Genomic DNA, 14521 nt, shown 5'->3' on the forward strand with positions numbered 1-14521 from the left:
ACATGATTACACCAAAATTTTAACTTATCAACCAAAACGATAACCCAAGTGATGTATAATGGTGATTATCACACCCCTATCACATGATTATCACATTCATATCACATGATTACACCAAAATTTTAACTTATCAACCAAAACGATAACCCAAGTGATGTATAATGGTGATTATCTCACCCCTATCAGGTGATTATCACACACCATATCACATGATTATCACACCTAGTATAATCCTAACCTATCGAAGCCATTCGAAATCGTTGTGACAATGTCTAACATAACCAATTGAAACCATAATGAAATCRAGTGACATTGATATCACATGAGTATCACAACTAATCGATTAAAAACTTATTCAAAACGAGTAATTTTGAAAGATACTTTGAATTTGTCCGCTTGTTGCATGCAATGGCTTCTCGATTAGGGTTATTGGTCGATTAGGGTTGCGTCGATCACCGTCGATCAATGTTTGCTTCCCTCGGTTGTTTTGCGATTTGAAGTTATGAGTCTCCTTGAATTCATAACCGTTTACTAGATAATGATAAGCCTAATTATAATAATGATCGTGTTTAAAAGATAATGATCGTGTTGTAAATATTTGAGATATCATTTCCATTATTACCCTTTTAATTTTAAATTTTTTTGAATTTTTTTCAATTTCAATTTTAATTTTAAAAATCTTTTAATTTTATTTTTTATCACAATATGTGGTTATTGGGTTGTTCTCGCATTCTCGTAAATCACAGAAGTTCTCGTTTGAACCTTTCTATATATATATATATATATATATATATAGAGAGAGAGAGAGAGAGAGAGAGAGAGAGAGTTTGTTTCAAATACAACCTGTTGCATTTGTATAACCAATGCAACCCAATAAATTGAGATATTTATGGAAGTGATGAGAGTTCATTTATTATGATTTAAATATTTATGGAAGATGAATATGGTTTATTAATTATGATCAATACTTTATATTAGGAAACAATGAAAACTTCTATGAAATCACATATTAATCAAATGAAATGGACGGTTGAGATTGAGTTGTATTGGTTGCACAAATATAATGGGTTGTATAATAACCAACCTCTATATATATATATAGGGGTTTAATCAAATGAGAACTAGATAGTTTGTGATAACTGTGAGGTTCAATATGAGCCAATCATTTCAGATAATTAATGTTATTTATTAAAATAAAACAAAAGGTAAATTAGTAAATTGTGTTAATTATTCAATTACTTTAATTAGTCCAATTTACTTTAATTAGTTTAGTTATTTTAATATATGTATATATATATATATATATATATATATACACACACACACACACACACAAAGACCAAATTCGGTGACCTTCTCCGGCACCCACCACTACTCCGGTGACCTCCTCCGGTCATCTTGTTGGTATCACAACGGTACCACAGTTGGTACCACAACGGTACCACAGTTGATATCACAACAGTACCACAATATATCACAACGGTACCACAATATATCACAATGTGTATTACAATGGGTATCACATTGTATATCTTTGTTTTTAAGGTTTGAGTTGGTATCACAATGATATCACAATATATCACAATGAGTATCACAATGGTATCACAATATATCACAATGAGTATCACATTGTGTATCTTTGTGATTACTTGGTACCTGTCGGATTAATGTTCACCGGAGGCCGGAAATTGGAGGTCGGAGAGATGAGAGAGAAGAGAGGAGAAAGGAGAGAGAAGTTTTTTAAAAATACCTAAAATGTCTTCTAGTTATAATTTTAACTCAAACTGCCATAATTATTAATTTCTTAATTTATCAATTGATTTGTGGTTGAGATTAGATCTCACAGTTACTACAAACTAATCAGTTCTCTCTTGAATGAGCCCATATATATATATATATATATATATATATATAATATTTTTAATGATGTTCATATAGATTATTAAAATAAAAAGTTGTTAATATTGGAAACTCTCTGGACCGACGTAGCTGGGCCTTGATTATTTGTTAATAGTGGGCCGTTCTTGAATTTGGACTAAAAACTTAGTTGGGCCTTGATAAGTTCGTTCGGATACGAAGTTACGAATATATCTATCTCAATTTCTGTATGAAACTATATTTAAATGTTAATTTTTAAGGTATCGTAAGCCATATCCAGATCCAGATCCAAATCCAGATAATCCTGATAAGATGACAATTTATGACCATAAGATATCAACTCTGATAAATTTAAGGGCAAATTGTATTAAAAAGTAATGTATTTTAACTTGATTCCTATTTTGGGTAACGTACTTTCAAAACTTTTATTTTGGTACCTAAGATGTAAAGTTTTAAACATTTAAGTACCCGGGTAACTGGTTGAAGTATTAACCGGTTATCATGTTGATGTGTCGAGTGATGTGGTATCCAACTCGGTATTATTTGCTGACCTGGTTAATGACGTGGATTTTTTTAAATCTAAAATTAGTATTTTTTTTAGTCTAAAATTAGTCTTCACTAGGTTACCCGGGTACTTAAATGTTTAAAACTTTACATCTTAGGTATCAAAATGAAAGTTTTGAAAGTACGTTACCCAAAATAGGAATCAAGTTAAAGTACGTTACTTTTTCATGCAATTTGCTCTATCAATAGGTACCAAAATGAAAGTTTTGAAAGTACGTTACCCAAAATAGGAATCAAGTTAAAGTACGTTACTTTTTCATGCAATTTACCCTAAATTTAATGATCATAAATATAAATGTTAAGAATGTTGAATTCGAATCGACATTTGTTTACTATCGACTAAATTTGGATTGTTAGATTTATATTAATCTATACTTAACAATCTCATTATTTATGATGAATGATAAACAATGCTTAATATCGGGGACAGAGTTAGGAATTTTATCTAGGGGTGGCTCAGTCATGGTCGTACTTTGTTGTAAAATAACAATGATCACCCAATAAAAGTTGTACATTAAACTACATTAACTTATACGTCATGCAAAAAGAAGTTGCACATTAAATCAACGTTCTAAAAGGTGTGAGGCATGACATGGCAATGATGTCAAACCTCAAGTATTAAGAGTCACAACAAGACTACAACGTTTTTCAAGGCACGACTTATGACAACAAATACGTATATCATATACATACACACATATATTTTATACCATTATTTAATGAGTTAATGATATTAAACATTTAAACCAGATTACATATTATAAACTACAAAATAAGAAAAATCAAATATCGCGCCACATAAACCACCCATTGGACCATAATCTTGTTCTTCATTTCTATGTTCAAAAACCAGCTTCTCGCTTTTTTTTGAAGATATTTAAACCATCATATATACTTTATATCCTGGTTTGTAACAATACGTACATTCAATATAAATTTGCCTTTATCAATGACCATAACGATTGTTGCACGGTTTGTTCAATCTAATATCAATATTGGATACATTACTAATGGATCAGACATGGTCTATCCTCAACAACATCGTTTACAGGACGACCAAATCTGTTCCATCATATCAACAAAAAAAGTGAGATGAAATTAAACAATCGATCTGATCAAGTCTGATATGTATAGTTTCCAAAGGATTGACTTTGTTCTCATCACTCTTGATTGAAGTGGACAAAGAGCGATCGATCTTGTGAAGTTTATTAGCTAGCTAGGGGGTTGCCCAAATGCTTCCACCTCCATACGTGACATACGACAAACACGACAATGGCACCAGACACAACCCTCGACTTCTAAGATCCCTCTTGGTCTCTTCATTTACATCCTTTATTGAACCCTGAGTTGGATCACATGTAACCATATACAGTTATTGTTAATCTATGTAACGGAAATTAGAAAATTTTCGACCTAGTTAGCTAGCCTTTTTCTTATATGGACTTTAACAATGGCATACGGACCAGATGCGTTCACGTGTGTAATTAGTTTCTTACCCCTCGTGATGATGTTCTGTTGGCCTTCTGTGTCGAGTTCATGTATGGCACGCTTAACGTCTGCAAATCGAAAAACATTTAGCCATCATTTCTTTCGAGTCCTTTCAGGTTGATATGTCTTTTTATCTCGTGCATCAGCAGAAAGATGTACAATTAAACAAAATGTAGGGCATGTTTGGCAATTGGGAGCCTTTGGGTAAAGAAGAAGAGAGAAGGCTCATGGGTGGAGGGTGGGGGTGCATTACCGTGAACCCTACATAGTGCCATAAGGTTATGTCAAAAGCATACATGCATGGGCTCCATACTCTACACTTTTATCTAGTGCTACACTTTTGAAATTTCAAGATCATCAGGATATATATATAAACTTGGGATCATGTGAGACCAAGGGTTTTTCCTGAGATTCTTAAGACTAATTCTCAATCCTTGGATTAGATCTACAATCTGAACATTCATAATCACAAAATTGTCATGAGACTTCTTAATTATCACAAAATTGTCACCGTACAACTTTATACCATTAGATCATTAGCTTATAAAGTTGATCAATGAACATAAATTGGTCTTATGGGTCTCACGAAAAACCCTTAGTCTCATATGAACTCAACCCTATATATATATATATATATATATATATATATATATATGAGCGATTAAATGAAAACCACTACAATTTGTAAAAACTACTCTCATCCGTCGCTAATCTTATGAAATTTTTTCATGAAATTGTTAATCTTGTGAAATTGTTTCATATAATACTTTTTTTGATGAAGTTGTTTCATWTRTGGTTATGAAATTGTTTCATATACTACTTAATGAAATTTTAATGAAACTGTTTCATGTATTTCTCTAAAATTAAAATAATGAARATGATAATATCTATGATTAACACTCTCCACAATAAAAATGGTTAATCAACCTCTCATAATTACAAAAAAATGAACAAAATAAAAAATTATGATTGGTTGAATGAGGTTTTCACGATTTTTATAAATTGAGTGGTTTTTATTTGAACCCACTCATATATATATATATATATATATATATGAAATATAATTCCAAGTTAATTTATTGGGTTTTTTTCCCATTAACTATTCAAAACCGACACATAACTTTATGTTACTATTATTAATTTTAATAAAAAAAATTATATAAATTAAAACATATCAAGGCGAATTAGGGTTTTATGTCCAAGCTAGGGTTACAAATTAATTTGGGTTTTTGTTTATACAATGAGTCGAATATCACAACTGCAAAGGATCTGATTTTAATTTTTGGGAATTCAGGTATATATTAATTAAGCAAAGCTTGGAGGGAAAGGGAATATATAACAAAAAAGAACAGAAATCAAGAAGAATGTTTTGAAGGTAAGAATTAATTAATAAATAAATACCTCAACTTGGTTTTGAAGAAACTTGATATATCCAATGGCTTCCATGAGCACCGATGCTGTATCTGTCTGCAAATATTCCCCACAAGCCTCAACATCACATTTATCAACACCATTGGATATATATATATATATATATATAATCATTGAATATATATAACAATTATTAATTAATTAATCTACGACTTGTATGGATGGATCGAAGAAATCATTCCGATTTAACAAAAGAAGAAAATTGAAGAGAAACGACAACGGGTGGTGGTCTGCGACCCATTTTTCAGCAAGTAGTGTTCTTTTTTCTGAAAACTGAGCTGCCCATGATTCAAGTGATGCTTCAAGATTTTTGCTTAATTCGTAATTTAAGATTCAATTAATTTGTCTCTGTGTATTTTGTGTGTCTAATAAATATATATATATATATATATATATATAGAGAGAGAGAGAGAGAGAGATAGAGAGAGAAGGTTTACTTTGTAAACCATGTTATTTGTGCAAACCGTACAAGCCTCATTCAACCAATCATAATTTTTCATTTTGTTCATTTTTTTATAATTATGAAGATTGATTAATCATTTTTATTGTGGAGGGTGTTAGTCATGTATATTATCATCTTCATTATTTTAATTTTAGAGAAATACATGAAACAGTTTCATTAAGTATTATATGAAACAATTTCATAAAAAAAAATATTATATGAAACAATTTCATAACCATATATGAAACAACTTCATCAAAAAAAGTATTATATAAAACAATTTCACAAGATTAAACAATTTTATGAAAAAGTTTCATAAGATTAAACAATGAAATCGACGGATGAAGGTGGTTTGCACGGTTTGTACAAGTTGAGTGGTTTGCATTTGATCGCTCATATATATATATATATATATGTATATATACACACACACACAGAGAGAAAGAGAGAGAGAGAGAGAGAGTATTCATATGAGAATGATACGTATTCAAGAAAATGCAGTGAAAAATCATATGTGATATTGATTATCTACAACATTACATGTGACATGTGTAAATTATGAATTATGTTTTAAAATTACATGTGCTCTTATACATTTTAAATGTGTTTTGGTACACATCACATGCGATTCTGTTTTCATTATTTTTTTTAATGTTTAATTTGAATAATTGTTTTTCAAGCCTTAAATCATATATGATTAATAAAACATTTTGAGAATGAAATTTAATTAATTGGTGAATCATATGTGATTTTGACGAAAAATATAATTCTTTTTAAATGGTGATTTAAATAAAAAAACTAGTTCTTTAAATGAAGATTAATTATGTTTATTTTAAATGTATTAAGTATAAAATATTTTTTAAATTATATTTAAAGTAATGAAGATGATAAAAGTAGAATCTTAAATAAATGTCTTAAATAAATGTCTTAAATAATTTATATATAACTAAATTTTCATTCTACCTTTATTTACTTATTTTTAGCATTAATGATTTAAATTATTATTTAATGAAATGTATGTTATATATTCATTCTCTTATTTTCTTAAATACATATCATTCTCGTATCAACCCAACTTTTTTTTTTTTCTCTCTCTCTCTCTCTCTCTCTCTATATATATATATATATATATATATATGGGTTATTATGCAATATTTCACATTTCTACAACCTTTACAAGCAAATCATGAACGTGCATTTAATCATCAAAAGTTACCATTTGAGCTGCTTTAACTACCCTTAATTAAAAAAACCAAAAAAGAAAATAAAAAAAATGATGATATAATAAGTGGGTTGCATAGGTTATTGTTCGTCTGAAAATATATACGCATGTGCATATAAGTATTTTATAAACAACTTGTCCGTATGTACACGTGCATAAAAACCATGAAACAACTTTATTATTTATATGCATAAGTGCATGCCGTCCAGATGAATGGTTACTAATGTGTTCCTCAATTTTTTTTTTTGGATTTTCTCCTGAACCTCCTTCTCTCTCTCTTTCTATATATATATATATATATATATATATATATATATATATAAGGAAATTTAAACGAAAACGAAAACAATAACCAAATAAAAAAACATAAAAACGGTTAAATCACATGCAAAAACTAATCAAATATGGCTCGTAACCTTAGGTCGCGATCAAAGTAAACATGAATTACATGTGATTTTACACGTGATTTTAGTATAAAATCTCACGTAATTCGATAATTTTTTATTCTCTTATTTAGTTATTGTATAAACTTCAAAACGTGTGTGTTGAAGATTTTACACGAACCCTTTCTTTGTGTTAAAAAATTTGCAGCTTTAGAATGGACTGGACATGAAATCTAATAAGGTTACATAATTGTTAATTAATTAACTAAAATACCAATAACCCTCAATGATGGCAATTACTAGCTGCCAAAATGAGTATTTTTGGATGGTAAGAAGGCAAAAGCATATATTTCAATACTAACAGCAAAAGCATATTTAAGAAAAAGAAGCTGTTCAATTTCTGCAAGAGAAAGCCAGCAACTTTATGAGAGGAGGAAAGATAATAATTCAATACCTTGCCAAAAGGTGCCACCATCTGCTGAAGAGCTGAAATTCTATCTCCTAATTTCTCCTTTCTAATCTGATTCAAAAAGCACACCCACCCACCCATGAACGATACTAGAAATTTGATTACAGTAAAAAAGACATGATATTGGGATTGCTAGTTGAAGAAAGTCTGTGTAAGAATTACCTTCAATGGTGCGCAAGAAGGGCGCAATTCCAGCTTTGATTTCTTTGGTGGAGTGGCTGCTTTTGCATCCGTCGTATAATTGCTGGCTGGCCTTTTTGCTTCTGTTGTTTCGGTGATGAAGGCTGGTGATATCTTGAATGAAGTTTAAAACAGGTTGTATAAGATTTATACATGTAGGTTTAGTGTCTGAATCAAAATAGAAATGAATGTATGATCTTCTTCATGCTGCAGGCCTTCAATGTGTGCTCAAATCGCAGTTTTCAGCGTTTTAAACTTCTAAAACTTGGTCTGAATACTTACTTAGTGACATTAGTTATCACTTAATAGTTAATGTAGGAAAAAGATTAGCTAAAGAACGATAAATTATTGACAAACAATTGAAAGAATTTAAGAGAAAAATGAACTCACTTTTCCAAGGCAAACTTCTTGAGGGTGATGCATTTGATCAAGACCATAAGACAAACAGGTTTCTCTGAAAAGGCCTACTCCTATATTATGATGACCATTGAGGGAAGAAGGTTGATGGCTAAAACTCGCATTAAACGTTGGAGAGCCAAAGGGATCTAAAGCTGGCAAGTTGATATCGAAAGAGCTCGGGGATTGATTCAAACTCGGAATATTTAGTGTTGGAAAAATCTGGCTAAAGGTCCCTCTATAACTGCTGTTAGTATCATTAAGGTATGAGACCGATGATTCCACAGATGAGGGAATTTGATACATAAGCATCTGGTGATCACCTCTTATTTGACATCCGTTTGAGAAAGTTTTGAGCAACATATCTTGATTGTTATGATCATCGTTGTATCTAATTCGTTGATGATTATTCTTTGACACGAAGCTTGGGGAAGACTGTAACTGTAAATCTTCGATGCTGGATGTTGGGCTGCTGCTTATGATTTCTGAGATTTCTGGATACGATCCTGAGACACAGAGCTCGTGCTTGATTCTTGCAAGATGTTGCACTTCATGAGCCATGAAGTTTTCCATTGGGATGGTTGTAGTCCAGGGTAATCCCATGTCTTGTGCCATGGGTGGAGTAAGACAAGGCGCGGGATCGATGTTATGATTTATTTGTTGCTTCACATCTCTTGAGTTTGTAGTGTTTCTGGTACCATTAATCCTGCACAATTTAGTCAATAAGATATATGAATATAGAGGGATATAATACAGAGATATATACATATATAGCTAGAGAAGTTAAGCTAAAATGTGCTCTCCAAATAAGCATTTCTCAAACAATTAAAAGAGAGTTAAAACCCTAGCTAGAAATTACTGGTTATTTCAAGTTAAAAACCTTAAGTTCTATAAACATATATGAAATGTGGGTATGAGATCTAGAGAGAGAGGAACTTACAAGATGGGGTTTTGGTAGGAAGCAAGTCCATAGCAAGAAGAGTCCACAAGAATCTGGTGATCTTCTTCTTGTTGGTGGTGATGAAAGTTTGCAGATTCCATAAATTATATGACTGATATATAAACTATATGATACACTGCTTGCTGCTGCTGTTGCTGTTCTACACACTTTTCTAGTGAACTTTCTAAAATTAAAATGGAAAAAGAAAAGGAGAAACCTTTTTTTTTTGGGTTTTAAATTTAGAGGAGGGAGAGCAAAAAAAAAGCAACAATTTCCAAAGAATCTATCCCTAACTTCAAAGGAACAGTGGTTCAGGTGACACCCACATAACATACATCAATACATGTAAAGATCAAGACATACATGGACATGGATATACCTCTCTCCTGCTTTTAGCCATACTTTTTCATGGTTTCTGCTGCACTCTTCACTCTTTCAAGGTCTCTTCATAAAGCAACCCTTGAAAAGAAAGCAAGCAAGAAAGAGGAACACACACATAAATGTGTGTAGTGTGTGTATATATATCATAAAAATCCCATAAAGATTCACTTTATTTTGGTATTATTTTCTCTTTTCCATGAAACTTTCTTACACTCTCACCAATATACATATTATATATTATACATAAACAAATTAACTGCATAAATTAATATCATCTCCCTCTCTCACTCACACACACACACACACACACACACACACATATATATATATATATATATATATATTCCTCTCTGGGTACTGGGTATAAGCTGCAATTACAGCGAGATGATTATGGTTGTTCCTACAACATCATGATTACATCTCAGCCTTTGCCTTCGATCCCAAGGCTTTCAACAAAAGTCTGAACCCAAAAATCAATCATGATACCAACCCCCATGCTCTACTTCTCTCTGTGAAGATACCCACATGCGTAAAGGCCTTTATATGTATCAACGAACAGTGGTCACCATCGTATCTATATGTATATATATATACACACACACATGTATACATGAGTGTGTGTGTATATGGGGATCAATGGATAGTTTCATTGTCGGTCCTGGGTACTATTCATGTTTGGCCCTCTCTACTGGTACGACTTCAATCACTTTCAATGTGTTTTCATTTCAACAATAAATCTAATTGCAAGATTACCTTTCACTCTTTGATCTCCATAAGCAAAAGTTGTAAGGAAAACCGATGTTTACAACACTTCTTGATCACTTGTACAAACAGAGAAATCTTACCCTAATTAAATTCACTAATGTAGATCCTTAATTTTAAGTTGGAGCTAATTACCAGTCTTTTTAATTAACATCCCCTTCATTTCACGTGTGGAATGTGTAATGTGTGTGTGTGTATATATATATATATATATATATATAGAGAGAGAGAGAGAGAGAGAGAGGGGGGTGAGTTATTATACAACCATTTACATTTGTACAATCGATACAACTTAATCTCAACCGTCCATTTAATTTGATGAATATGTAATTTCATAGAAGTTTTAATTGTTTTCTAATATAAAGTATTGATTATAATTAATGAATCGTATTCATATTTCATAAATATTTCAATCATAATAAATGAACTCTTATCATTTCCATAAATATTTCAATTTATTGAGTTGCATTGGTTGTACAAATGAGATGGATTCATTTGGAACAAACTCTGTCTCTCTCTCTCTCTCTCTCTCTCTATATATATATATATATATGCGTTCAAATAAAAACCACTCAATTTGTACAAACCGTGAAAACCTCATTCAACCAATCATAATTTTTCATTTTGTTCATTTTTTTGTAATTATGAGATGTTGATTAACCATTTTTATTGTGGAGGGTGTTAATCATGGATATTATCATCTTCATTATTTTAATTTTAGAGAAATACATGAAACAATTTCATTAAATATTATATGAAACAATTTCATAACTATATATGAAACAAATTCATCAAAAAAAGTATTATATGAAACAATTTCACAAGATTAAACAATTTCATGGAAAAATTTCATAAGATTAAACAATGAAATCGACGTATGAAGGTGGTTTGTACAAATGAATGTGGTTTTCATTTGATCACTCCTCTATATAGATATATATCATTAATTAAGGACAAAAGAAAAAATAATCCAAGAATGGAGAGGACAAAACATGGGCAGGGTCACGCTATAAAACGACAGTATGTTGGTGCACATTCTAATGATGATGTCAGTGAGCTTTCCATGATGTCATCATTCCATCATCATAACCTCTCAAGCATACACATAACTTCACAATCTTCCTTCTTTAGGAGTCAATCTCATTCATTACAAAATGTAACACAAATAGTTGGGATTCAATTTTACTTTAGTGACCAAAAAAAGCTTCTAAAGAGTACGGTTACGGTCGGCACACGGTTAGTTCAATAAAGTGTTGAAACACATACATGGTCCTATAGTTAATCATATCGGTGAAAGGTCGAGAAAACTTGGACCTAACTATTTGAAATCATTGAAGCTCCTCAATTCAAACGTTTAAACAAATCAAAAACCAAACTAAACAAATACAATATATCTCGCTTGAGGTAGGGTCAACTTGAACATGTGACATGATCAAAACGAACTTTAGTTTGTCGAGGGACAGATGAATTTACTTGGAAGAGATAACGACCGGGATAGCCAAAGCAAATCATATTTTGTGAGTAGATGTGGGAGTTGTTGGTGTAAGATAGAGATGGAAGCGGTAGCATCAATTATATGGGTCGACATGTGTGTCTGATTAGAAATAAAGAGAACTCGAGTATAAAGACTACTATATATGGTACTATTTAATATATACCATTTTATAGAACATTTAGGTAAAACTCTTAATAACTCTAATCAAGAATGCTTCGTTACAAATGTATTAAGTTTGTCCCATATAAAAAGAGCAACGTAGTTTCATACCTATAAAAGGAGTCCAAGGGTTTGGTTTAGGTTTTTTTTTATTAACCTGGATATCCAACCCGCTATGCGAGCCGACTAATAATCCCAAGACAACCACCTGCTTTGCAGGTTGCTAAGAGGCACCGCATTTGAACATTTGTGGCCACAAAGGGGATTTTTGTTCCTCCTTAGATTTGAACTTGGGACCTCCTGACACTTTTGACTTTTGGAGTCAAGCTCAAACCAATCAAGTATCACCCTTGTGGTTATTGGTTTAGGTTTATTAACACTTAAGTTTAGTAGTACACAACATCTATAAAACATATTACGTATGAATCATTAATATGTTAAAGAGTTATGAACATAAGGTGCATGGATTTTGAAAACCCCATCTCATTATTGATGAATTAGAAAAATAATAAGAAAATCAAAAAAGATTTAAAATATATATAATCCCACTACAAGAAAAGTGACTACATGTTTTACAGCCACAAGCTATAGCGAAGATATACCATCGCTATAACCGTTTATGACCATAAATGAACTTTTAAAAATAAAAGTCGTTGCTAAAACCTATATTTCTTGTGTATTTGCCATTTATGTACATATATATATATGTGTGTGTGTGTGTGTGTGTGTGTATGTGTGTATATGATTACAAGTTATTGGAATTTCTATTTTGTTTGAACATAAATATCAAAATTTTAAAGGGGAAATTGCATTAATTTCCGTTCTTTATTTATAATAAAATTCTACATCAGGTTACATAGCACATATCACTATAACAAAATTAGGTTTATAGGACGCCAAATAATTTTAAGCATTCTAATAGACCGGTTTATAAAACGTAATTTATGGGATTGAAAAATAAAGCGTCCTATTTAAATACGTTGTAATAAGTTTATAAGACGATTTTGTACGTTTTAACAAGTTTTTTTTAGGTTATAGAGCACTATTTGAAAAAATGTCCAATGAAAACAAGTACCCTATAAAAAGATGAGCTTATAAAACATTTTTTCAAAAATGTCTTATAAATTTGCTCTTTCTTTTATATGTATCAATGAACCTCGATCATGTAGATTTAATTAATTAACCAATTAATTAATGATTAAATAAATGATAATTAAAAAAATTAATTGTAATATTATAACTTTAATTAAAAAGTTAAAGGAGTGGAGTGAATATAAAACTTGAATGGTTAGGAGGCAACCTTCTTATCTCCAACTAATATTTATTAAAGTAAAATAGTTTATACTTTCAATCTTTTTAGGTCATACTGCAATCATTATATTCAAGATATCAGGGGTATTTATGTAATTAGGACACCTCCCAAAAACTATTTTATTAGTACGCTATTTGTTTAATTAAATCCATTAATTAGGAAACACTTGTAAAAGACTATTGGGTTCACGTGAGACCAATAGTTTTTCGTAAGACCCGTAAGACCAATTTATGTTTATTGATCAACTTTATAAGCTAATGATCTAATGGTCTAAAATTGTACGATAACGATTTTGTGATTATTGAGAAGTCTCGTGGCAATTTTGTGATTATGAATGTTCAGATTGTAGATCTAATCCAAAAGTTGAGAATTGGTCTTACGAAAAACCTTTGGTCTCACATGATCCCAAATCTACATATAAATATTTTAAATGTTTAATAAATATATAAATAAGATGAATTGGTATCATTTTCAAGTCGAAAAAGTTGTGAAACATCTTTTGGTCTAAAAAATAAGAAAACTTTATAAAAAGATGTCCCAATTATTAAATTAATTACACTTTTAACCTTGTTTTCAAGATAATCATTCCCTTCTAATTCCAAATTAAAGTTTTGGTCTTTTACTAATTAAGCTTTTTTTTTAATTAGAAGAAGCTTCTTGTGCCAATACTCATTCTTTTTGTAGTAATATATTTGTCTTGGTACTTAAATATGTCATTATCTAAGGTAAAAGAGTTAAATGGTTCGTTTGGTCAATCAAATGTTGATAATATGGGTTTATAACTTTATGCCAATAATTGCCTATATGACATGATAATAATATGGATAATGACACACATACACACAATATATATCTATACTATATTATAAAACATTTGACTATAACTCTTAAAAACTCTTAAACTCTTAAAACTCTTAAACCCGTCATCCTTAAACGATTTCATCTCTATCCGATTTCATCCCATAACTGAATTCGTATAACTAACTGCAGATAAACACAATCAAATACAAGATAAACAT

The 14521-nt window shown here is 30.7% G+C and overlaps 1 protein-coding gene across 2 annotated transcripts; it reads right to left on the minus strand.

The window, feature by feature from the left end:
• Positions 1–3406: 3406 nt before the first annotated feature.
• LOC112511796 (transcription factor bHLH110-like) lies at positions 3407–9494 on the minus strand. 2 transcript variants are annotated; one of them, XM_025117563.1, is made up of 7 exons: positions 9392–9494; positions 8463–9028; positions 8040–8171; positions 7863–7928; positions 5332–5397; positions 3939–3998; positions 3407–3784 (listed from the first exon to the last, which is right to left on the minus strand). In XM_025117563.1, exons 1-7 carry the CDS (start codon positions 9492–9494, stop codon positions 3659–3661), a joined length of 1119 nt encoding a protein of 372 aa, XP_024973331.1. In that variant the 3' UTR covers positions 3407–3658. The 2 variants fall into 2 exon arrangements, with proteins under 2 accessions (XP_024973331.1, XP_024973332.1); XM_025117564.1 differs by lacking the exon at positions 9392–9494 and having other exon boundaries at positions 8448–9093.
• Between the last annotated feature and the right edge of the window lie 5027 nt (positions 9495–14521).

Source organism: Cynara cardunculus (assembly GCF_001531365.2).
Source record: "Cynara cardunculus var. scolymus isolate 2C chromosome LG 4, CcrdV1, whole genome shotgun sequence".
Lineage (NCBI taxonomy): Eukaryota > Viridiplantae > Streptophyta > Magnoliopsida > Asterales > Asteraceae > Cynara > Cynara cardunculus.